The sequence below is a fragment of the Desmodus rotundus genome, chromosome 9 (assembly GCF_022682495.2).
Source record: "Desmodus rotundus isolate HL8 chromosome 9, HLdesRot8A.1, whole genome shotgun sequence".
NCBI classification, from domain to species: Eukaryota; Metazoa; Chordata; class Mammalia; order Chiroptera; family Phyllostomidae; genus Desmodus; species Desmodus rotundus.
The window spans coordinates 91,706,294-91,731,239 of NC_071395.1; the positions used below are offsets into that span (position 1 = coordinate 91,706,294).

At 56.3% G+C, this 24,946-nt stretch overlaps 1 protein-coding gene across 2 annotated transcripts in view; it reads right to left on the reverse strand.

Moving 5' to 3' along the window:
* Positions 1 to 532: 532 nt before the first annotated feature.
* WNT3 (Wnt family member 3) overlaps positions 533 to 24,946 on the reverse strand; it is a 46,979-nt gene continuing 22,565 nt past the window's right edge. Inside the window, exons 2-5 of one of the 2 annotated variants that reach the window (XM_045182590.2) lie at positions 10,795 to 11,036; positions 6,996 to 7,261; positions 5,921 to 6,349; positions 533 to 2,543 (exon numbers count right to left, since the gene is read on the reverse strand). In XM_045182590.2, coding sequence (XP_045038525.2) covers positions 2,409 to 2,543; positions 5,921 to 6,349; positions 6,996 to 7,261; positions 10,795 to 11,036 — 1,072 coding nt within the window. In that variant the 3' untranslated portion in view covers positions 533 to 2,408. Of the gene's footprint in view, positions 2,544 to 5,861; positions 6,350 to 6,995; positions 7,262 to 10,794; positions 11,037 to 24,946 lie in introns of both variants that reach the window. The other variant, XM_024573408.4, reaches the window with a different exon arrangement.

Consider the following 24,946-nt stretch of genomic DNA (forward strand, 5'->3'; position numbering starts at 1 on the left):
GAGCGAATCCCGTGTTCCCAGGGCACGGAGTAGAAAACATGGGTGAGGAAGGGACTAAGTCAGTGGCCAGCACTGTGGTCTGCTGGCCTTGAGCCACGTCTCTGAGTGTCTGTGATGGTAATTTGTGCGCTGGGAGTGCTGGAGTCTATGAAATCAGTTACTGCCCGAATTGCTTAGTTTTAAAACTAGAAATTCTTTGTTAGAAGTTGTTTTAGAACAAAGTAAGCCTGTAAGGAAGTCCTGGAGTAGATCAGACCTACTGTCCAGGATGTCTCGGGTGATCTTGCTTAGAGAACAGAGGCAATGAACTTAGTCTGGGCCACTAACTGAAGGGTGAAAGTCAGAGCTACCACGTTCGGATCTTGATGTTCTTGACCTCCTGCACGTTAGTCCGGAAACGCCACACATTGTACAATGTGTCCAGTTTAAGTTTTTTACCTTCTCTTTAATGACTTAACAGAAAAAAACTGCATGATGAAATAGAGTTTCTCCAAATATATATATATTTATATAATATATAATCTTAGTTAACTCAAAGGTATATACATTGTATAATAAATAATATTTATAAAAAGAGACTTTTTGGATATAAAATCAAAAAGATCAACAACTTCTACAACTTTTTACAAAACTTTGGATACAGCAGGTCGGTAGGAAATTTCCGCTGGGTGCTATTCCCTGACTACGGTGGGAATAATTACAACGTACTCAATGGGCTGTTACTAAATAATTACTTGTCAGCTACTTGAATGTGCCCCAGAAACATGACTTTATCACTTTTAATATAGAATACATAGATACGAAGAGACTTTTTGAAAATTTGTATCCATTCTGCTGAAATAATTCTCATATAAAGCAAGCATTATCTGGTTGACATGATTCAAAACTTTCCAGTCTAAGGTGAGGTGGGGGGGAGCATTTCAGACTCCGGGGAGGGGAGGGGAGGGGATGTGTATCTCTAGCAGGGCTCATCGCCAGCAGACTCGAGAGTGCAGGCATGGCTTTCTAGACGGTCGTCTCGCAAACCCGCCTGAGCGAGCAGGAAGATCGCTTGACCCGGTACCTTAGGTCCGTGTTAGGCAGACCAAAGAAAGAAGGGAGGGAGGGAAGAGAAAACTTTGTTCTGTGCTCTACCCCTGCTGCATCTCTCTCTGATTCTCCTTGGACAGAGCTGGGGCGTGGTCCATCCTGTCAGATCCGTTTGCCCCCGTATAGCTAGCTTCCTCTAGGACACTCTAGGAACCACTGTGGACCAAGACCTCCGCTGCGAGGTGCAGCTCCCAAGGGAGCAGGTGACTGCTTGCCCCACTTTGAACACCTAACCCTGATCCTCGGTAGCTGCACGGGCGGATGCTCATCAGCACACAGGTGAGGCTGGAAGATCCACGTTACAGAACTCTGCATTTCTGTTCCCTCACACAGGCCAGAGGGAGGAAAGGATGCAGGGAGACGTGTCCTTACTGGAGGGGAAATGAAAGGATCATTCTTACCCTCCCCGTCTACAATACTAGTCTCGAAATTGGAACTTCAGGAACAGATTGCTACCCTCTCACTGGCCCTTTGTCTAATTCACCCTAAGGTGACCTAGAGTCCAACTGCTCACCTGGTGGTGTTTTGATGGAGGCTCTGCAGGTGAGCAGGGCTGGGAGGGACTGAGCGGCCCCTTTCAAAGACACCACTCCTTTCTTTAGGAAGCCATTTGGGCTGGAGCGGCCTTGCCCCCTCCCCCTTACACAGCCTATTTACAAAGTCGACGGGACACACGCACAAGTACTGCATTAATGGTGGAAACTGCAGAAGGGTAGAAAAGGGGTTTGAGATCTGACTGCAGTTCACAGGAGCCTCTCGTGCAGAACAGGGTTACAGAGAAAATGAGGCTGAGGAGAACACACAGCCGCTCTTCAAACAGCTTACCAGGTCACCTAGAACTCCTAGTTCTTCAAAACTGAAAACCCTACTCTAACAATTGCCTTGGGCCTCCCTACCTCTTTATCCTAGCTCAACCTATGGCTTTTATCAGATCGTGAAAGTGTATCAGATTTGAATGGGAGTAGACAAGAGAAAAGGAGACCGCAGGGGTGTCCTACTTCGTAACTCCCACCTCACAGGCGTCCTGGAACACCCCCGTGAGAAGCGTTCGGAAACAGAGTCTTGCCCGTGCTGATACCTTTACCACCAGGCAAAGAGCTCACGTTAGCCCAGCCTGTTCTGTTGGAGTAGAAAATTTTTTCCATTTTTATTTTCTTTAACATGTGCAAAGATAAGCCTCAGGTCTGCTCCTATCAGACCCTCGAGAAGTAAAAAGAAAGCCCCTTCTTTGAAAACCACACACCATCCAGAGTAGGGTGAAAAACTGAAGAGGAGGGAGGGAGGGAGGCCTCCCGGTCAGCAGGCGGGTGGGGTCCAGGTTATTTACCACACGTGCATCTGGCAACAGTCCAGATTCCTTGCTGTCGGATGCCGAGGGCCGAGCCCCGCTGAGGTCCTGCTCCCCATGGGACTTCAGTGAATCTGCCCAGCCACGCTTCACCACGCCCAGCACCCTTTGGAGAATAAAGAGGAAGAATTAGAAACAATTGCTTTCCCAGGGAGACCACCCATAAGGATGCAAAGATCACAGGCTGCTGAGAGGAGATCTCAACGTCTTTCTTGTACTCAGAGGTAACAGGGACCTTGCGTGGCTTTTCCCTGCTCCCTCCTGTACTTGGGGTCCACCAGTGAGGACGGGAGTGTGGGCCACAGGAACAGTAGGGCTTTAGCATCCAAACCCTACCTCCCTTACCTTCTAGCTGGGGGCTTGGGTGACAGGAGGCCTATAGCGAGTAACTACCCCAGTGTAGGACTCTGTCCTCTACAGACACCAGGCAGGTGCAGGGCCCAGTCGCCAACTCAGAGCAGACTCCTGGGCGCTACACTTTTTCTATCACACCAGATAGTTTCAGAACGAGCTGTCCAAATAGCAGGAAGTTATTTAATTTAAAAATTATGAATAACTCCTGCTCACGGGAGTTATGTGTACGTTTTATTCATTTGTGTATTTACATCTCCCCAAGGGTTGGTGGCCCAGAGAGCTTTCCCAATCAAGTCAACGTGCCTCGGGGGCCAACAGACCAGTGCGAGGCCATCCTACTGGCAGAAACGGCCTCGGCAAGGCTCAGGGGACGTGCCCCAAGGTCTCACAGCAATTTAGTGACAGGTCCAGCTCCAGGGGTCCGCCAGACCACCTGACTGTTGTCCAAAGCCCTCCCCACTCACCATGCTCACAACATCTGAATGACAGGAATAGATCTGGTACTTGCCATGTCAGAAACCAATGGCTAGCCAGAGACACTGACAGAAGCTGCCAGCGTGGGCAAGGTGTTTTCCCCGTACGGAAGTCTGGCCTTCCTGTGGCACAGAGCCATTCTGACTGAGTCTCCCCCCACCCCAGTGTGTGGAGGGCCCTGTGGCTCCCTTCTCTCTCCCATCTGCACTGCTGAGACAGGGCACCCGAGGGAAAAGCTAGAGGCCCCATCCTATAAAGTCCCTGCCAGCCTGTTTCCAAAGTTCCCACTTTGCCTGCAGAGTCTGTGTGGGTGAAAGGGGTCCCAGCCTATGGCTCTAGACCAAGCAGCAGGCCTGGGGGCAGCTGCTCCCAGAGGTCAGCCCAGCCTGAGAGCCTCTACTGCTTCCTCGGGAGCACGTGGACCCTGGGCCAGGGCTCTCGGTGGCACAGCCTCTAGTCCACACTACAACCCTGCAATGGGGACGCAGTTCTTACCCTCAGTTCGCACTGGAGGAAGCCTGGGCTCAGAGAGGCCAAGCAGCTTACCCAGAATCACCCCACAAAAGGAGCAAATCCTCCACTTGTCCCAGAGGGTCCACACAGGAGGGGCCTGGAGGCCACGATCTACCTGGATGTGGTGTCTTAAACCATGTCTAGCGCTTTCCGTAAGAGTGGAAAAGCACCATTCTACTTCAGGGGGAGACGGGGCGGGAGGAGAGCACTGGTTCCTCTTAGGATCAGTATTAGTCCCGGGGTCGCAGGCGAGGGGCTTTCCAGACACGGAGGGCCAGCCCAGCACCTCCTTCCCCACTTGGCAGATGGTTTATCTCAGCTGCCCACCAGGGAAGGGGAGGTGCTGGAACAGAGTTCCAAGGGCCTGAATCTGTGGCACCCTAGAGCCCTCGGCAGAGCCTGGGGATACTGCTGTAACCTCCGCAGGGCCCACACATGGGGCTTTTTCTGGAGGTAGAGGCCTGGGCTCATTGTCCCTATCTGTGCAATGAGCAGGCTAGACAGACGGCCCTCTGTGCAGGGTCATCCTTCCACTGTCCCCGCTCAGAGTGGCCGGAGCTATGTCCTGATGGGTAGTAGGAACACTTGCCTCTGGCCATAGTGGGCATCAGAGGAGTGGCCACTATGCTTTCAAACATCCCTTCCACCCTGACAGGCCACAGTGAGCCTGTGGGCTCTCTCTCATTGGCTGACTCTTCCATCATTCTCAACGAACCTGCCCACGTGATGATGACTCCACGGCACGTTGAACCCCGTCACGTCACAGCTCCCTGACAGCATTTGTCACCCTTTCTATTAGTACTATAGTCAGGCAAGCAGTCACATCTCTTAGCTCCCTTGAGCCTCACAGAGCTGCTGTGAGGCCCCCGTGATCGCCCCTCTGCACAGACGAGGAAACTGGGCCGCAAGGACCCACAGCTGGTAAGCAGTGGAGTGGGAACCACCTTTCTAGACCATGCCCGACTGAGCTGCACAGAGGGGCTTCCCAGATAGACTGGGTGAGCCACCCCTCAACCAGTGCTCTCCCCACAATGCCAGGCTCCTCCCCCAGCACAAGCGTGCACCCCTGCTCCCAGGCACCCTGTGTGGAACCGCATGAGACAGTGGGGTGCTCTCCCTGACCCAGCCAGACAAGCGCTTTGCCATGAATCAGCCACTGTTCCCAGTGGTCTTTGTTCCTCATGGCACCTCTAGGTAGGGTGACAGACGAGACAGGTGTGTAAAGACTACCTTGTCCGGGTCCCACAGCTGGCAAGTGCTGGGCGCTGGACCAGGGTTCGTGCCTCTGTATATTAGGCTCCTTCTCGAGGCAGAGAAGGGGGAGAAAGGGCCCATAGGCCTCAAAACCTTCCACCTCCAAGCCCCTAGGACCACCCTTCATTAATCTTGACCTAACCTGGGGACATATGGATCTGAGAGCCAGGCACACTGTCTCCCACGCTAGGCCACCTCTGGGAAGCTTGGCAACATAATCCACCAGCCTTTGATCCCTTGATTACTCACCGCCGTCACTCTGAACTTGGCTCCTTCCTCCTCCCCATCACCATCCATAAACTCAGTGAGAGTGCACCCCACTCCACCCAAGCTTCAGATCTGTCAGGATATGGGCTTATACACAGCTTCCCCCCACCCACCTCCTTGAGGTTGGTAGGGTTTATGCTTGTGCAAAAACTTGCCCTCTAAGTTCAAGGTGGGTGCAAAATGACTCTGCCCCAGGGTTTGTAGAAGAGACTTTTCGGCCTACTGTTTCAAGTAGTTTAACCTTTCACAGTAAGCAAACTGAGACCCAGAGAAGTGAAGAAACAGGAAGCTAAGGGCAAAGTTGGCACCTGAGGTCAGGTCTCCCCATTTCCAACCCCACAGTGTCCCTCCTCTGTATCCACAGATGCTCGATAATGAGAGCCAGTGGCTGCACAAAAATCTGATCTGGCTCATAATTGACCACCATGTGTAAGAATTTTAATCAACTGTTTGCAGCCTCTTGGAAACTTGTGTCCTGGGTAGCTGAGAACTAGAACAGGGTCGTCAGGAAGAGGAGACAGGCAAACCCAGGCCCCCCAGCCTCCCCGCCCTGCCACCCTACCTGGCTCCCTACTTGCAGGTGTGCACATCGTAGATGCGGATGCACTCCTGGCAACTCACGTAGCAGCACCAGTGGAAGATGCAGTGGCATTTCTCCTTCCGCTTCTCCGTCCTCGTGTTGTGGCCGCGGCCGCAGCACAGCAAGTCGCAGCCATCGATGCCGTGGGACGTGACATTGCAAGTCCGGTCCCTGGTACCAAAGGAGCCCGTCTCAGGGTTGGGCTCACAAAAGTTGGGGGAGTTCTCGTAGTAGACCAGGTCCCTCTCCGTGGGCGGCTTGAAGAGCGCGTACTTGGCCCGGAGAGTCTCCACCCAGCCGCGGGACTCTCGGTGCTTCTCCACCACCATCTCTGAGGCGCTGTCGTACTTGTCCTTGAGGAAGTCACCAATGGCGCGGAAGTCGGGCTGGGCCCACCAGCAGGTCTTCACCTCGCAGCTGCCCGACAGCCCGTGGCATTTGCACTTGAGGTGCATGTGGTCCAGGATGGTCTGGGAAAGAGGAACAGCAGCTGGCCCCCAGATGGACCCCACCTGGGAGCACGCCTAAACCCTCCTGCTCTGCCTGGCCCAGCCCGGTCCCTGCAGCCCTGCAGTCCCGACCCAGTGCTAGGATGAGAACTGATTGAGGACGGAGGCACAACCCCGTAGAATGGTGACTATTGTTTCCCTCCCCTTCACACCCCAATTATCAGCAGAAATCACATCCACTTCTCAAAGCCATAACAAATAGGGATTGTTCTCCACTTTTAACAGATGGGGAAACTGAGGCTGGGAACTTAAGTGTCTCATGTTAAGTCAAACAGCCATAGGAAGGGGTGGAAGCTGAGGTCAAAGCCAGGCCCATGGGCCTACACAGGCAGCCTGAACACACAGGATGGGCTGGCGGTACCTGCTCTATGGGGCTCCCATGCTCCCCACTGACACATCCCCAGGAGGGTGGAGACCCAGAACAGTCCAAGGATAAAGGAGGGTGAGCAGAAGGGGTGCCTGTGAGGTGCGGGGAGGAGGCAAGCTGGCCAAGGGGAAAGAGGCAGAGCAGGGAGCCCTGGACGCACAAGGGCCACTGGAAGGGGTTGAGGCAGTAGGGGACCAGACAGGGTCAGCAGCGGTCCCAGAAAGGGCAGCTGCGGCTCACCGTGCGGCCCGCCTCGTTGTTGTGCTTGTTCATGGCTGAGCGTGCGTCTGGCCTGTTTTCGCGCGCGTCTGCAAACTCTCGAGACACTAGCACCCCGAAGTCGGCGTCCTCACTGCAGCCGCCCCACTTCCAGCCCTCGCCGGGCGGACCCTTATGATGGGAGTCGCAGCCGCAGATCGTGGAGGTGCCCTCCGCGCAGGAGCGGGTGACTGCGAAGGCCACGCCGGCCGAGGCGATGGCGTGCACAAAGGCCGACTCTCGGGTGGCTGCACGGAGGGAGTTGGGAAGCATTGCTCAGGCCGGGTCCTGGGACTTGGCGGCGCAGCCTCCACCTCCCCAGGCGGGGCGGAGAGCTCGCCAGCAAGGGGAAAAGGAAGGAACCTGGTGGGTGTCCCCACTTTACTGGATGAGCAAACTGAGGCCAGGGCCACTAACTGACTAAACACTTGACAACAGGGTCGCTTAAAAACTGGGGTAAAAATAGTAGCCCAGGCAGGTTGCTGAAGAGATTACGGGGCCCTGCTCTCTGTCCTAGCCCCAGGCCCTGCTGCCTTCCACCTTTCCAAAACTCCAGAGACTCCAGCACAGGCCTGAGCCCTTGCAGTCCTGAGAGTCTGAGGTCCATGGTGGGGGAAGGCCTGGGCACCCACAGCCTAAACCTACCCAAGTCCGTCCCCACTTGGATGCGCCTGGGAAGACCCTTTCCCTTTCTGATCCCCCGGGACCCTCTTCACAGAGTAGGAACAACTTCCCTCTGCCACCAGAGCCCCTGACCAGGGTCGGCGTCTCAGTCTCCCTCTCCCTCTCTTCACGTAGACAACGCCAAGGTTTGGGGCTGAGAAGGCCCAGTCCCTCCTGGGAGGAAGGGGACTCAGGGCAGTTCCCCTGGTTCTGCCCTCAGGGTCCAGCGAAGAAAAAGAAAAGATTCTCGGGGATGTTCCCCCAACTTCACTATAATGACCGCCTTTGGGTGCTCGGTAGGCACCAAATTCTGCCCTCCAGGTGCTACATCGTAGTTAATCCTTTTAACCCGGTGAGGCAGGAAGCCTCAGAGACCCATTCTACAAACACGGACTAACAGTTAGAGAGGCAAGGGCCTGAAAGACAAGCAATGCAACAATCTCTCCTTACTGGAGAAGGACCCAGAACAGGGACGGGACCTGTCCAAGGCTGAGCAGGTTGCAAGACTCGGGGCCGGCCTGGAAGCCGGGTGTCCCGCGCTTACTGCTGCGGAAGACGGTAGGTCGGCAGACAAGGGAGCGGAGATCCCCCGGTAGCCTCTGCTGCCTCTTCAGAGGCCCCAGCGCCCTCGTAGGCCGCCTGCAGAGGAAGGGCCGGTCCGCCTGCCCGGAGCAGGTGGGAGGGGAGCGCGGAGGCGCCCGCGCAGCCAGGGCCGGCTGCGGACAGGCGGCGGCCGAGGCCTACGGCGCTGCGCCCCGCTTCCGAACCCGGTCCCCCCACTGCCCCGACCCACCCCCTCCCGCCGGTGCGCGCCCGGGGGCGAGGGACGCGCTTCCGGCCGGGCTCGCGGCTGCTCGCGGCGGCGGCGGCGCCCAGACCCCGGGCCGCGCTCGGTTCCCAGCCCCGGGGACGCGGGGGCGGCGGGGGCGGGGCGGGGATTAGCCTGGGAGCGGCGCTGACAGCCCCGCTGTGCCGGTCCCCGTCCGGCGGGGCCCGCTGGGCCACTCAATCCGCCTTTGTTCGCGCGGTGTCACACCGCATTACCCGCATAATGCGGCCGCCGGGCCCCGGCCGCCGGGCCGGCCGCCACCGCGTAGCAACGGGCGGCTCCCGCGGCCGGGCCGCGCCCCCAGCCCCGGCGCCGGCCCACGAAATCCCCCTCGAAGCGGCGCCCCCCGCCCCCGCGCCGCGCCGAACGGCCAGAGGGCGTGTGAATGGCGCGGCGACCGCAGCGGGCGCAGGGCCGGCCCGCGCGGTGGGGGGCGAGGCGCGGGCCCTTCTCAAGCCGCCTAAACCCCTCCGGGCGCCGGCCTTGGGCCCCGCCCGCGGGCAGCGCTCTGGGGCCGGCCCGGCCGCCGCGTCCTCGGCCTTCCGGCCCGCGACCCCTGCGCCCCACTCCGCGCCCCAGGCCCCCACCCTGGGAGAGCCCCGCGCTGGGGCGTCGGTCCTCGGCCTCCGCGGAAGATGCGCGCCCCCGGGCCGACCGACGCCCCGGCGCCCCGGACTCGAAGCCGTGGCGGAGATTAACCCCTGGCGGCCCGCCCAGCGGGGTGGGGGGCGGCCCCGCTCTGGCCACCCGGGCGCGTGCGGGGACCCCCCTCCCGGGGACCGAGCTTTCATCAAACTCCCAGTGTCTGACTTCCACCCCCCCCAACACACAACTGCCCTTTTGCAATTTAGGGATGAAGCCGTGTTCTGGGATCTAGGTCTTACGATGATTGATTTCAACCGTGAAACGCAAACGTGAGTGGGTAATAAGCTCAAAGACCCGATTTCCACTGGCTAGTGTCCCGAGCGGGGAAGGGCAACCCGCAGGTGAGTCTCGCTTTCAGGCAGCGCGTCTAGACGCCAGGCCGTTTGATTCAGCGCTACCTGGCCCGAGGTGGGGCGCCGGAAGGCGGGGAGACCGACACGCCAGCAAGATCGGGTTTGAAATGCAAACCGCCGCCACTTGGCCCCAATTAGAGGCCAAACCTTTTGTGTAAACAAGGAATAATTAGCTTTGGTAACAGAAGCGTAAACAGAATCATCATCCATTGATTCGGTAATTGCCCTTCGGTCCCACGACAATAGCCTGTAGGTCGGACTTACTCTTGAACCTGAGGCGCAGGTTCAGGGGGGCTGCACTCTAAGGGGGAACGTGGAGGCCGGGGAGTCAACTTCCCCCGACGCATTCCCTGCCAATACCCACCCCCACGACCCCTCTGGCTTTCACATCTTTTCTTTCTGGCTGTAAATGCGGCTCTTCTAACAGGAGGGAGGGCGGGCTCGCGGGTTTGAGTGGCAAAGCCTTGTTGGCGGAGGGAAGGTTCAAGTTGCGGTGGGAAAGGACTGGCGGGTCCCCGCGGGCCAGCTGGGACCCCTAAACTCCCAGACACCGCAGCTGCTCCGAGAGTTGCCCACTGCAGCCCCCAAATCCCTTTCTAGGGAGCAGTTGCCCCTCATCCCTCTCACCAGGTGCCTTCAGGTTTGAAGTTCAGTTGTGAGACTCCCTTCATTTGAAGCGCAGCCGGTGAGACTCCCAGGCTGCAGGACGGCTGGGAACTTACCCGGAGGCCAGCACTCCCTCTAGCCCCACCACAATGCTTGGGCGTGGGTACACGCGGAAAGTTCTCATGGAAGCACTTGGGAGCAGTGTCCTGCCACCAGCACCCAGCAGCTTTCTCAGCTCCAGAATTTTCTACGTTGGAGGGATGTAGGGGTGACAAGGCCCCCACACCACACCAAAACTACATTTGCATAACACTTAACACAGCATTGGGGAAACGTCACCAATGTCCACATCAAAGCCTGGGGCCTCCGCTGTGCCAGCTGAGCGGGAAGGAAGGCTGCAGCCTCCTAGGCTGCCCTGGGTCCGCGCAGCCTAGCGCATCTTAAGGCTGCCCAGCCCCCAGCAGCACCTGGGAAGGCGTGGCCGCCGTGGTGACAGCCTGGGTGGGCCCAGAGAAGGACCTGACTCACTTCCATGGAGGTCTTAGGTCCTGACCAGCTTTATTACCCTCCCCTGAGGACCCTGGGCTCAGAGCTGAGGCACCCTGAGACAGAACAGTCACTTCATCCTGATAGTCCCCCACCCCCGCCACCCCCACCCACCTCCTGCCCCACCCAGAGGCAGTACCTTTGTCAAGGACGGGCCCGAAGATGGCCAGGCTGTCGTCTATGGTGGTGCAGTTCCAGCGGCGGCCCCGGAACTGGTGCTGGCACTCCTGGATGCCCAGCTTCACACCCTCGGCCACACTGGGCATAATTTCGATGTAATTGCGACAGAAGCGCAGTTGCTTGGGGACCAGGCCTGGGATGGAGCCGCAGAGCAGAGGCTGAGAGCCCAGGGATGTGTACTGCTGGCCCAGGGCCAGGGACCTGTGGGCACACAGAAGACGGTGGCACTGCAAACCCAAAGCACACAGCCCATCGTGGGCATCACCCTGCCCTCCTGGGTAGGTGCAGCCACAGTCGGCCCGTGAGTCTGAACCCATGCCCTGAGAAACCTGACCCCTGAATGCTGCCCTCAAAGGGCAGGGCTCTGACCCAGGCAAAGTCAGCCCTGTGACATGGACACCTCCGGCTTGCAAGGGCATGGGGACCAGCACCAGTTGGGCACTTGGGGACCACTGCAATACCATGAAAAGAAACCAGGACTGGGCAGATGGTATTGGGTGCCCAGGTCAAGTCCCTCCCACGCTCTGGGCCAGTTTCCCTGATGGACATTGAAGGGTTTGGTCTGGGCAACCTCCCAGGGAGTCCAGGTTTTGGGGGCCAAGTGAGACTTTCAAAGACCCACGGGAAGGGTTTTTTGTGGGGGCCACAGCCCCCTCTCAGAAGAAGCAGAGAAGTCACAGGCCCCGCAGGGAACTTGCACACACAGCAATTGGGCTCCTCTTTCCAAATGTGCAGATGCCTTGGGAAGGGGGTCCAGAAGACCCCAGGGCAGGGCAGGAAACACCACACAGATGCTTTCTGGACTAGACACAGGGATGAACCAAATGCCTGCCATTTAAGAGCTCTCACTATGTACTCGTGATGGGCCCCAGGGAGGGGCATGATGCCTACCGACCTGGGGCTGGCTCTGGGCTCAGTTGCCAGAGGGATGAGGTGGGCACCCTATATTTTTATTTGTCAATTCATTTTGGGGACAGGGATTGGGAAACCAGATCTCAGTGTGGGTGGTAACATTTATGAAACATTTCCTGCTCTTGCACGTCAAGCCCTTTTAAAGAAAAGGAAGGGCCACCTGCAGGCCTGACCTACCACTGAGAATGGCTATTCCTGAATTCCTCCGTGCTGGGCACTGGGCCGAGTCTTTTCCTAGGCTTTGCCTGACTTAACCCTTGTAACTGCCCTGTGACATAGGGTGTGTTCAGACGGCTCAGCCTTGCTGGCCGAGAAACCAGCCCAGACCACACAACTGCTAAGGAGTTGCTCACGGGACCTTGTGCCTTGGGACCAGCACTCCTGGGCAAACCAATGTGCCGCCCATCCTCTGGGCAGTGCCGGCCTAGGTACTGAGAAGCGGGTGTGCCTGTAAGCCTGGCCTGTCTGCGCCCAGCGCCTCCACCTAGCCCACCCATGCCTAGGTGGGATGGAGCGGGTTGGCCCAGAGGTCCCAGCAGGCTGTCCTCTCCTGCCCTGCCCTGTTTACAGTTACAGACAGGTTAGCGTGCTAATCATGATAATCAAATCCCTATTGCTTATTATGTGCTGGGCTGCTTCTGAATGCTCGCTTCCTGTGATCCTCACAGAGAGTCTGTGAGACGGGAACTTCATGGTCATCGACATCATCCCATTTTATAGATGAGGACACTGAGGCCAGGGAGCTAAGTAACCTGCCCATCTGCGGGACTGCAAACTGTCAGAGTCGAGCCTCCCTCCCCATTCAGGCTGCCTCTCTGTGTGCTCTTAACCAGCACGTCCAGCCCTATCCCAGAAGCCCTGCAATCACTGGGGAGGGAAACTGAGCCAGGGTTCAGTGCAGATGGCTCGGCCTAGTGCCATCCTGGGAGGGAGGCTCCGGAGCAAGACCCTCACCTCTGGGAAGAAGCCCAGGCCTTTCCAGCTCCCTCCTCTGACATTTAAGACCCAAAGCCCCATATGGGGACAGCTGGAGAGGGGAGCTGAGGCAGGACAGAGGACTCTGGCCACAGCTGTGTTTGGTTGTGCGTGTAGAGACACGAGGGACTGACTCTCTAAAGGAGTATGGCGGCGATTGCCTGCCCCCTCCCCCGACCCTGGCCGGGGCCCCGACTATCCCAGAGCAGCATGAGGAGAGCTGGCACCCAATTCCCAGCTGCAGTGTCCCTCCCCTTGGGTCAGAGCACTGCCCAGTCTCCCCACCACAAGTGCCTCGGTCCCTGCCCACATCTGATCGGGTGGACCAGCCCTGCGGTGCCCACACTCTCCGTTAGCCTGGCCCTCCCTTCTCCTCTGCACACTCTAACCCGGGCAGGCCTGTCCCAGGGTCACCTCTGGCACCAGGCGTGCTTGCCCCACGTCACTCCCCATTCACCAGTCTGCTCACCAGCCAAGGCGAGTTCTCAAGGCTCCAGCCTCCCTTTGCCCAGAGAGATGAATGTGGGGCCCGAGGGGCACTCAGGGATCCTTCCTTGCCTCCTCCCCCCATTACTTTTCTTCCTCCTTCTCCTCCCAGCCTTTCCCCTGCACCTCTTGTCACCCCTGCAGGCCTGGGTACCCTCAAGCTAAGTGGGAGGCCAAGCCCTGGATCAGAATCAGAACCTGTGAGAAGAGCCCTAAGAGAGTGCAAAGCAGAGCCCCCCAGAGAAAAGTGACTTGCCCAAGGCCACACCACCAGATATACAGAGCCTCCTTAGCTGGCTACCTCTGCGTGGAGCTGGGCGGGCAGGGCGCCGAGGGATGGGTGACCCCATGCTGGCACTTATTTCCTCTTGGAGAGACTGCTCCTCATCCCAACCCTCCAAGGGGGTCCCTGCTTCCTAATTTCACCAGCTCCCTCCCACAGGGTCCCAGGCAGCCTGCCCGGCCCAGCAGAAGCCCCAAAACTGGGCACTGGCTGGCATGGCTTGGTTAGCCACAAAGGCTAGAGTTACTCCCAAAACATCTCCCAGCAGGGAGATGCCATGGTCACACACACTGCCACGCCCCCCACCCCGAGAGTCACAAGCCCTTGCTGGCTGAGCCCTCCCTACAACCAAAGTGGATTTTCTCTTGTCCTCCGCAGTCTCATTCGACACTGGCACCCCTGACAGCAGCCATTTACCTGGCACTTACATGGCAGGCACTTCACACATAGCATCTCATTTAACTCTCACAGTCTCTGTGAGGTGCTGCTATCATCCCACTTTCCAGAGGAGGACGCTAAGGCACAGAAGTCGGGCACCGTGTAGGAGGAAGTTGCCAGAATTCTGACCCTGGGTTTGTCTGAGTCCCAGTGCGATGTCCTCTGAGGGCAACGCCCAGCCTCAGAGATGAGGGCTTCATTTCCCGCCTCTCCCCAAACCCTGCCTCCTTCAGGCTCCCCAGATCCAACCAATCGTGTGGCCAGGAGACAGGCTGCCTTGGTTCGAATCCATCTCTGCTGCTTCCTAGCTGTTGACTTCCAGCAATTTGCTTAATCTTTCTGTGCCTCAGTTTCTTCATTTGTAAAATAGACATAAAGGGAAGTATAAATGATACAAACCACTTGGCACATGGGAAGCGCTCAGTAAATGGGGTTTGTTGTAGTTACCACGCGTTTAGGGGCCACCCCCAGCACTTTGTCCCTGGCCTGTCATCAACCTCATTCCTCCTGGCCTCCCATCCCTGACTTAATGGAACACATCACATTTTGAGAGCCAATTCCGACCCGTCACTGGGAAGGATGCCTTGGAACAGAGCAAAGCTGGCCCCTGCCCGGCACTTCAGTCCTAATTGGGGTGACAAAACAGGCATGCAGTCTGGCTGACTGTCAAAGGTGACCCAAAGGGCAAGGCAAGGGCACAAAGGCGTTTCCATGATGCTCCATTTGAGGGGTTTTAGCTCAGATCTGGACATCCTGCCGGGAATTAGCAAGGGCCTCGCGGATGAAGGTTTAGCTCCCCGGGCTGGTGTTGGGGCTAATGTGGCTCTGGCCATGGGATTGATTTCTGCAGGACAGCTGCCCTCCTGCAAACGTGCCCTGCCACCCCTGACCATGAGCCAACCACCCACACACTGCTCACGCCTGAAATTCTACCACCCCAGATTCACGTGAATGTAACTCGCAGCTCCTTGTCCCCATTACTGAAGTGCTCGATTCCCTGGGGGAGATCACACAGTGAGCCTCACTCTGCTCAGTCCTTCGTCCCAAAGTGTGAGTGGCTTTGATTAGATTTGTTCAGACTGCCGAGTGACTTGCAGCCTGGCTCCTTCCCACCTCTGCGCCCCTGCACACTCTGAGCACCCCTCCACCCTGGAGTGCCTCTCCAGTGCCCGAGCCCCGGGAAGCACCTTACCCACCCTTCAACCTCCGATTCCTGGGCTGCCTCCATTCCAAAGACTTTTGTGGGCTCCACAAAAAAGCAACCTCTCCTCCCTCTGGATTTTGCCTCTGCCTTATTCAAACCTTCTTGTCTCAAAGTGCTGAATTGATTTGTTTCCAATTCCATCTGGCTGTGCTGGTTCAGTTTCCTGAGGCTAGAGGTTGGGTCTCCTTCCAATCGTCCTCAGCACCTCCTCTATGGCACGTACACCCAACACACGCACACACAAAAACACAGAGAAACATGAGCATTTACCAATAGGCCAGGCACACGATGGGTACATGCTGATTCTCAAGGGAAAGAAGGAAGGGACATCCCTGGCTGGTGTGGCTCAGTTGGTTGGGTGTCATCCCACAAAGAGGAAGGTCCCCAGTTTGAGTCTCGGTCAGGGACACGTGCCTGGGTTGTGGGTTCAGTCCCTGGTCGGGGCAAGTACAAGAGGCAACTGATCGATGTTTCTTGCTCACATTGATGTTTCTCTCCCCCTCTTTCTCCCTCCCCTTCCCCTCTCTCTAAATAAATAAATATATTTTTTTAAAGAATGACAGACCAAGTCCTTCCCTAGAAGCCCAGTCTGCTCACCACCATCTTGCAGCCCCTCATCCAGCCTACCCCCTAGGCCTCGAGGCATCCGGAGGTTCCACCTACACACAGAACAAGACTCCTGTTCCGCTGAGGAAGTTCCTACACTTAGGACCTGAGACGATGGCCGGGCTCCGAAGGGGGCTAGGGGACCGCCTGGCACTGGCAGCTGGTGCGGGGGAGGGCGGAGGGCATTGCCAGACCTTCCCAGCTGAGCAGGGGCTATTTATACCCAGGTTCTGGCCCTGCCCTGCCCAAGGGCCCTGCCACCTTCCCCTAAAGACAGCTCTTCTCCACCCCAACCGCCCACCATGCAGCTGGGCAGAGAACAGACCGGCAGCAGGCACCAGCAGGCACCAGGCTGCTTGTGAGACCTCCATGTTGACCTTTCAGGGCCAAATCCCCTCTCCAACTAGTCTGGACTTAAATATTGCAAACAGCCTCTGCAGATCCCCTCACCCCCAAGGTTATTCACCTCTGCACAGTAACACCTCCTCTTCCCTGAGGGCAGAAGGTGGGCCAGCCTGGTGCGTACAGAGTGAGATAAACCTTTAACCCAGCAGCCTGGGTGCTGAAGTGACATACACATGTAACAGGTGGCGACACACCAAGTGCCCCACGTAGTGTGTCCTGTCCAGAGACGCTGGCACTGCCGAGCCACCGATTCTGCCACCCGCCTGCAGTGACCTGCCTGCTGCTGGCTGACTGTGGGCTGTGGGCCGCAGGGACAGGGGGCGCACACTCTGCTGTCCCCACCATGTTTCCCTCAAGGAACCGCTGGGGTCGGAGTCCCGCAACCAGCCAGGTGGCTTCTCCCGCACCCGGATTTGTCTCTATCTTTTACCTTGGACCTTCCCACTGTGGCAGGGTTTTAGAGACTGGAGGGGCTCAGGAGCCATCTAGTTCAGGATGCTTCTTAACTGCTAGCCATTTATTCCAGTTACGTCACTTCCTCCCCTCTCTCCTACACAGAAAACATGGAAAGAGGGGCCTATTCTTTGAAAAGCTAAACACGGAATTACCTTATGGCCCAGGAGTTCCCCTAAGAAAAGACCCAAGAGAACTGAAAGCAGGAACTCAGATACTGACAGCCAGGCACACAGAAACTATTCACAACAGCCAAAAGGTGGAAACAGTGCAAGTGTCCACCCACAGGGAAATGAACAACGGACGTGGTCTGTCCCTGCAGCGGAGTACTATTCGGCCGTAAGAAGCAGTGGAGTTCTGACACAGGCTTCGGCATGGCTAAACCTTGACAACATGATGCTCAGTGAAACAAGCCAGTCCCAAAGAGACAAATATTGTATGATTCCACTTACATGAGGTACCTAGAATAGGCAAATTCATAATGACAGAGAATAGATTAGAGGTTACCAGAGGCTGGGGAAGGGGCGGGGAGTTATTGATGAATGAGCGTAGAGTTTCTGTTGGGATGATGAAAAGTTCTAGAAATAGATAGTGGTGATGACTGCGCAACATTGCAAATGCAATGCCACTGAATTGTGCGCTTAAATATGATTGAATTGGGGGTGAAGGGCTTAGAGCCCCGTCCCTCCACCTTACCCTCACCCTCATCTATGGCCCCCTGCAGGATGCGATCTGAGAGCCACGGGTCTGATCCCTTCGCTAGATGGGAAGACTGAGGCCCAGAGAGGACTTGTCACACCCACCCCTCCACACACATGCACCACCAGCTTTGAAACACCTCCCCGCAGGCTCTGCATGAGCTCCCAGGCCATACCTCCCCAAGTCCTGTCTTTCTTAGAGTCACATTTCGAGTGCCCCTGCCTTTCCCAGTGGTGAGTCCTAACCGTCTCTGCTAGTCCCAGACAGTGCACCTGAAAATGCTGACCCAAAGAACTAGTGTCTCTTAAAATGAGCAACATGGGGGCTAGGAAGGAAGAATGGAGGGAAGGAGGGACGGAGGGAGAGAATTGGAAAGCGGGGAAGGAATCTGAAACCACCTCCTTTTTGGTTATTCCTCTCTCTCTTCTAGAGAGATGGTGATGTCTTTGGAAATCTTACAACAGCTCAGTGCTTGGTGCTCTGCCTGCTGGCCCCTGGGCAGTACCGGACCGATGTCCCTCCCACCCTGGGGTCAGAGGGGCCCCACCTTGAACTAGGGCAAGATGGAAACTTACAAAAGGGGAAGGAAAGGCTTGAAAAAATGGGCAGGAAGTAAAGAGCCTTTCCATTTAGGTCAAGCAGCCACGCAGGGCTGGCGGATGTCATAAGGGGAACCTGACAGGTTCAGGGGCACCTGTCCAGTGAGGGAGACCATGAATAGCTTCCAAAGAGCTAACACCCATGGTGTTGAGGCAGTCACTGCTCCCGACATGGGAGGCCACAGGTCCTGACCGGGGCCACTCACCCCGGTGTCTCAGCAGGGCACTTTTGTTGAAGCAAGAGAAGAGGGGCCTAAGTCAAGATTCACAAGCTACCATCTTTCCTTGCCAGTCCACTGGTCCTCCCTGGAGCACATGTGGGCCCATGGGTGCTAAGCACAGCTCTACGACTTCCTAATCCAACCCTCCTGTAGCCCTCTCAGTACAGGCCAAGGGTAGGGAGCTGCCTCTGAGTCCCAAAGAGCTCATGTGGTCCTGTTGTCCATTGAGCAGGTCTAGATACCCCAGAAGATGCCTTTCATCAAAGAAGCAGGGAGATCTCTATGGACCTTTCTCATCAGCCACTGGTTCATTCACTCAGCAGGCATGGATGTGCCATCTGGTTCTCACATGTCTGCAGCTGGGCTAGGGGCACCCTTGTTTATGTGTGGGAAGGGCAGGGATGGGAAGGGAAGGGAAGGGAAGGGAAGGGATAAGAAGGGAAAGGAGGGGAAGGGAAGGGAAAAGAAGGGAAGGGAGGGGAAGAAAAGGGAAGGAAAGGAAAGGGAAGGGAAAGGGAAGGAAAGGGAAAAGGAAGGGAAGGGAAAGGGAAGGACGAGGTGCAATGGGTCCCTATGTTGAGTGGGGACCCAGGGTCCAGAGAGGAGTCAATGAAGAAGCAACTGAAACAGTTTCTGAACCCAGGGGGGTCCAGGCCTCCTGCTGGACCTCCCGTCTTGACTCAGTCCCAGCCATGCAAACTGGGGTCCCTCAAGGGCAATAATTTTGTGGAGTGACTGGAGGTGCCTCCTGACCTTGGGAGAACAGGTTGAAATCTTTCCTTGGTAAACAAATTCATTCCTTGCCTCTTCACTCAACACGCATTTGAGTGATGGCTGAATTGGGCAGAGTGCCAGGTCCGGGCGCAGGGAGATGGATTAAGTCATGCCCACAGAGCACCCAGACCAGGAGGCCTCCGTCCATAACACTCCGACCAATAAGCACTCTTCCAGCACCTACTAGGTCTGGGCGCCGTGAGGGCCATCAATGACTGACAGAGGTTCCTGAGGCCCATGTGACTTAAAAGCCAAATAAGCACCATGCCAGAAACACAAGGTAAGAGAGAGGCCAGAGGGTCTCAGCCAGTGGTGATTAAGAAGGTGCCCTAGCTGAGCAGGTGAAGGATGGCTGGGAGGTGGCTGGGGTCCCTTCGGGAGGAGCTGGAGTGGCAGGGAACAGCTCCAGGCAAGAGCTAGGAGAGGGACCAGCAGCCAGGCCACCCATCTGGAATCCAGGGACCGTACAGAGGACAGTGAAGGGAAAAGGGCCCTGAGAGCCAAGCTTTATTCCAGCAACCCAGCAGGCACGAAAGGTTCCTAAGCTGGGCCTTGGAACATTGCTTTGTTAGACGAAATCTAACTGCAAAGTGGGGGGGAGGAGCGCACTAGAGACCAAAGGCTGGGAAAGCAGCCGGGAGGCCTGTGGGCCAGATTAGGCTAAGGAGGCTCAGGCCTGGCTGCACACTGGCAACCCCCCAGGGGACAGGCTTCACTGGCTGGGGGAGAGCCTGTTGGGCAGCTGGGGCTGAGCACCACCCAGCTAGGTGTCAGGACGGTGGCCTTGGGGGCAGAGAGGAGGCAGTGAGTAAGGTGAGAAGCTATTAGTCACATGGGAAATAAAAAGAAGGAGGAGAGGATGACGAAGGTGACCAGGAAGATGGAGATGATGTCAACCAAGAAAGGGAACTGACAGGTGACTTAGGCTTGGGAACAAAGAGAAGGAATGTTGTGGGGCCAGTGCGACCTCCATGTTCAAACTGTGCTGGAGGTGCTGAGCTGGAGCCCAAGAGAAAGACAGGCCAGAAATTCAGATCTGGGGATCTTTGTCCTGAGCTCATGGTAGAATGACACCTCCTGGGCACACGGGAAAGCGTGAGACAGTCAGGAGCCTCATATGGACGCCAGTGCCCAGGAAGGGGTCCCAGGGTGGCTGGAGCAACGGCAGAGCTCTCTGGGAGGGAGGGCGCCAGGAGGGGCCAGGGCATCACACCCCCAGGCTAGAACTTCAGGCGCAGAGGTGGGGCGGGCTCTCCTGAATCCCCGCGGGAGGCAGGCTGGTCGGGCCTGGTTCTGCCAACACTGGTTTGGCTTCTGCTCCCAGATATCCTTGATCAGGTCACACAGAGGCGTGCAGCCAACATACTTGGACAGAGTGAGTCACCTCGCTCTTCCTTTCCTTGGCTCCACTTCTGTCCTCACCCTCCTCCCTGCATCCTGCACCTTCAGTCCACGGCCATGTCCTCCTGAGTCCAGGCGGACCTCCCCGCCTGGGCAGTCTCTCCCCACCCAGGATCCACAAAGCCTCGCTCACCTCTCGCCCTGGACCCAGGGTCTGGGCCTCTCCCGTAGGATGGCGTGGCTGAAATCTGGGCCTTTGGACTTAGATCACCCCTTCCTGGATTTGTCACCTGTGCTGTGTGACCAAAGTCACCATGAGTGTGGCAGGAAAAGGGAGGCGGGCATGTTGAATGTGAGGGAAGGGGGGTTATTACAGGCCAGGGCTCCACAGTGCCATGGGCGAAAAAATCCACACACCCGGAAAAAATAGAAACCAAAGTGAAAAACCATTCCCTCCCACTGGGCAGCAGCCCCTGAGAGCTGGCCATGGGTGGGGCAGCGGGGTTGTGGGAGGTGGCAGGGGGAGTCCCATGTTCCTCTCCCTCCCTCAACTCTCCAACACAACTCACTGGCCCTACTGGCCAAGTGGCTGCATCTGTGAGTGGCTTTGACAGCTCCCCTCTGCCCCTCCTCCCCTGACTTCTAGGGGTTACTTTTCAGAAAACCTGTGGGACCCTCGGAGAAGGTGAATTAAGACCACTTGAGAGCCTAGAGGGCCCCAAGAGAGCAGGACGCCGGCAGAGTCTCAAAGTTGAAGGGGTCCGTCAAAGGCTGAGTTCCCAGTCACGGGAGGCGGGGGGAGTGCTGGCCCTGCGCTCCATCCTGAGAGCCCTGTGGGATTTTTCTTTGGGGAGAAGAAGGAAGGGAGGGGAGGGGAGGGGAGGGCGGGGCAGAGCCTCGGCTGGAATGTTACAGCTTCTGTTCTCCAAAGCAGCTCCCAGAGCGCCTGGCCTGCGGCTCCCCGCTGATCTGATAAGATGTGACAAGGCGGCCTGAAAAATGTTGAAACCTGTAAAATGTTTAAACCTGTTTTTGTTGTGTTGGGAGCATGAGGGTTTTTTTCCCCCTTCAATTTCATAGGAAAGTGGAGTCCATCAGAGCGGAGCAGGGGAGGTGGGTGGGAGAGAGGGGTTGTTCCCTTCAGCCAAATTGGGGGGGGGTGCAAAACAGGATGGTCAGACCTGGGGTGGAGGAAAGGAGGATGAGAACTGGGAGGAAGAAAGGGGTGGGGGTGGGGGGAGGCCTGAGAGAAGGATGGAGGAGAAGGGAGGTAGAGAGGGGGTTCTGCAGCTCTGGCCTGTCCGCAACTCCAGATACGATCCTCCTCGAGGCTGTGTGCTCCCCCTCAGCACCCCAGAAGACACCATGAGCTGTGGCTGTCTTCCTTCAAACAGGCACTGGCCCAGGAAGAGTCACCAGGGGGCACAGAAGGGCCTGAGCCCCAGTGGGTGACAGGAAGTCAAAGGGGGCCAGCTCTGGGACCTCACTCCTGAGACCCCCCTCCACGGGCCTGCTGAGAGGCACCAAGACCGCAGTGGACAGATGTTTACTGGTGGAGACAACTCCCAAGCGCACTTGCTTTGCAGAGGCGTTTAGAAGTTACAGGTGAGCTTCAAAGGCCTCACCATTGTTCAGTAGTTCTCCACTCCGGAGCTAGAAGCTACAGTGCAGCCTCTGCCCCAGACGCGCGAGGGCTGACATGCGCTCTGTGTTGCCTATGAGGCCGCTGAGGCCCCAAAACGGTCAAGGACTGGCTTGAGATCACAACTGGCTCGAGTCGCCATCAGTTTTGGGCAACATTACCAAAATTCCCTCCAATGTGTCCAGTCTTTCCAACTGAGAGATACTGAGCATTCTAGAAACCATGATGGGACCAGGTATGTCTGGAGGGCCCACTGCGTACAAGGCAGATGCTTTAAAAATTCCTGCTGAATAAAAGTCTGCCTGGGAAGCTGGTCTTGCTGGTCTTGATGGAGGAGGCAGGGGATGGGGGCGGGGTGACAAAAGAGGGCCTTCAAAGGGCTCGCAGGGGTATCCATGCAGCCCAGGATGGCTGGGACTGGGGCCCAACACAAAATCGCAAATTTACTTAAAACATTATGAGATTTTTTTGTGATTACGTGTCACAATGTATTTAACGTGTGGCCCAAGACAACTCTTCTTCCAGTGTGGCCCAGAGACGCCAAAAGTTTGGACGCCCTTAAAATATTCTGTCAATCGCCCCACACATTGCTTCCTCTATCACCATATCATGCACAGAACCCCGAAGTTGGGTGGAAACTTGGGCATCATCCAGTCTAGTTCCTTGGGGCAAACTGAAGCCCAGAAGGACGACGTGACCTGCCCAGACCTCTGACCCTCCAGCCAGAATGCTGTGTGTCCCTTACACCATGCCTTCCTTCTCCCAGCCTGTGGTCCGAGGGCTGGGGCTTCATTCTGTGCACCAGTACTGCGCACCTAGTGCGTAGGCGATGTAGCCTCCGCCCACCCCAGGCCCCGCCCTCATGTAGGAGCGACACTCCCACAGGCGACCACTGTCAGTGGCAGAGCATGAGAAATCCCATTTGGGGTGTGAACCACAAGGAACGGGACTGCTGAGGGGAGAGGGACTGAAAACAGCAGGGAAGACATCTATGAGGGGACATTTGGGCTGGGCCTTGAAGTTGAGTTCAGCTTGGACATCTTTTACCCTGGAGCTCTGCCATTTGTTTCTCCGCTTCCCACTCTCCCAATCCCAACCTAATCTAAACTTCTCCTAAAGCATGTTTGCATCTTTAGCTCATTTCAGCCTTACAACACTTCTGCCCACCCCAACTCCCCCAGCCACTAAGTTCTGTAAGGCAGGGGTGAGTCTCCCATTTTACAGATGAGGAAACTAGGTCTTTACAGGGTTCGGTTGCTTGTTCTGAGAAGCCAAGTCTGCTGGGTTCCTGCACTACTTTGCCCTTCAAGGCCAGTTCTGCTAAAAGATAAGACATAGCTTGACCCGCATTCTTGCTCACTTCGGACTCCTAACCCTCCATCTGGGGCCCATTTTAAAATCCCCTTTCACTGTGTGCAGTTTAATCTGCATTTCCCAGCGCTTACACACACCGCAGCAGTGACCTTAAACATATTCAGTGGAATTGTGCATTTATTCTCTCTCCACTAAACCTGGGTTTCTTACGGAAGAAGAATGACTTCTTCATGTTTGCATGCTGAACAGAGTGCCCAGCTCCCCAGCAGAATCAGCATTCTTGCTCCTCTTATCACACTGGACAGCTCCACCTGTTACCCCAGGTATTCTCCTACCCCCCCATCCCCCACCCCCAGATCCCACAGGATGCCCCCAGGACAAGCTAAGGGGAGGTGATGGCCCTATTAGTTCCCTGGGCCTTGATTCCCAGCTGCTGCTTCCACAGTCTGGGGGTCCTTTGTTTGACTCTCAGGAAGAAGTTCAAGAGGGCTGCTTTGCTGGGAGCTGACTTCACTCAACAAACATTTGCACTGCGCCAGGCCCTGTGCTGGGTGCTGAGAGCACAGATATGTACACGGGGCACTCCTGGTCTTGCAAGAACACCCAGCTCAGCCTGCAGGCTGCCCCCAGGTAGCCCATCCTCCCCTGCTACTGGGCGCAGATGCCCACCCACCCTGCCTCACAGCCAAATAGCACGGACTACCCCCTGATGAGGGCCGGGGACTCCAGGAATTCACCTGTCTCAACTGTCCCACCCACCTCCTTGCACCGTGCCTTTTGGAGGACCAAGGTCATGCATTTATCAGCTGCTGCTAGGGTCAGGGATGCAGGCTGTGGCATTAAGGCACTGAGATTCCTTGGGCTGGTTTTGAAATATACAGGCATCTGGTCTCCAAAGTCAGCCTTGCTGAATCAGACTCTGGAGAGGAGACCAAGAAACTGGACATTAAAACCCTCCTCCAGAGTGTGATGGTAGCGCAGTACAAGATGATGCGATACAGAGTACCCAGCATCCTTAGGAAATTCTCTGGCCAAAGCTGTTTCACCTGAATCTCACCAAGCTTTTAGAAGTAACTTCCAGGTGTCAGGAAAACATGAGGGATAGAGGAACAACCCCAACGGCACTATGGGGGAGCAACCAGACAGATTCAGGATGTGAGACAGTCCACAAGGCTACGGGCCTGACTCCCCCAAAACACCAGTGTCATTTTTTAAAAAACGTGTGTGTGTGTGTGTGTGTGTGTGTGTGGTGGGGAGGCGAGGGGTGCTTTAGATTAAACTAAACTTAAGGCATAACAACAGAACAAAAATGGAACCCAGTTTGGAAATCCTAGCCAGGAAGGCATTTTGAGGATGACCGGGGAATCACAATCTTCAGGAATCACTAGTAATTCCGCTACGTGTGATGATGAAGTATGGCCACGGGGGTCACCCTTAGATTTTGGAAATCAGTGGCTTTGAAATGACTCAGCAAAAACATAACACTGTGTGTGTGCGCATATTGGGGGGACGGGAGGGGAGCGAGTGGAGGAATACAGTAAAATGCTAAAACAGTTGAACCAGGGGAAAGGTATACTGTATATATAGACGTGCTATTTTTTGTTTTTCTGATGGATGATTTTTATAAAACTTTGTAGGAGCAGTGACAACCCAAACTCTGACCAAGTCGTGGGGACTTCTGGCGGACACGGACGCAGCCGGGCCGTGGCCGAGGCTCTGGGCCTGCGCAGGCGGGTATTTCCCCGCGTTCCCGGGGGCG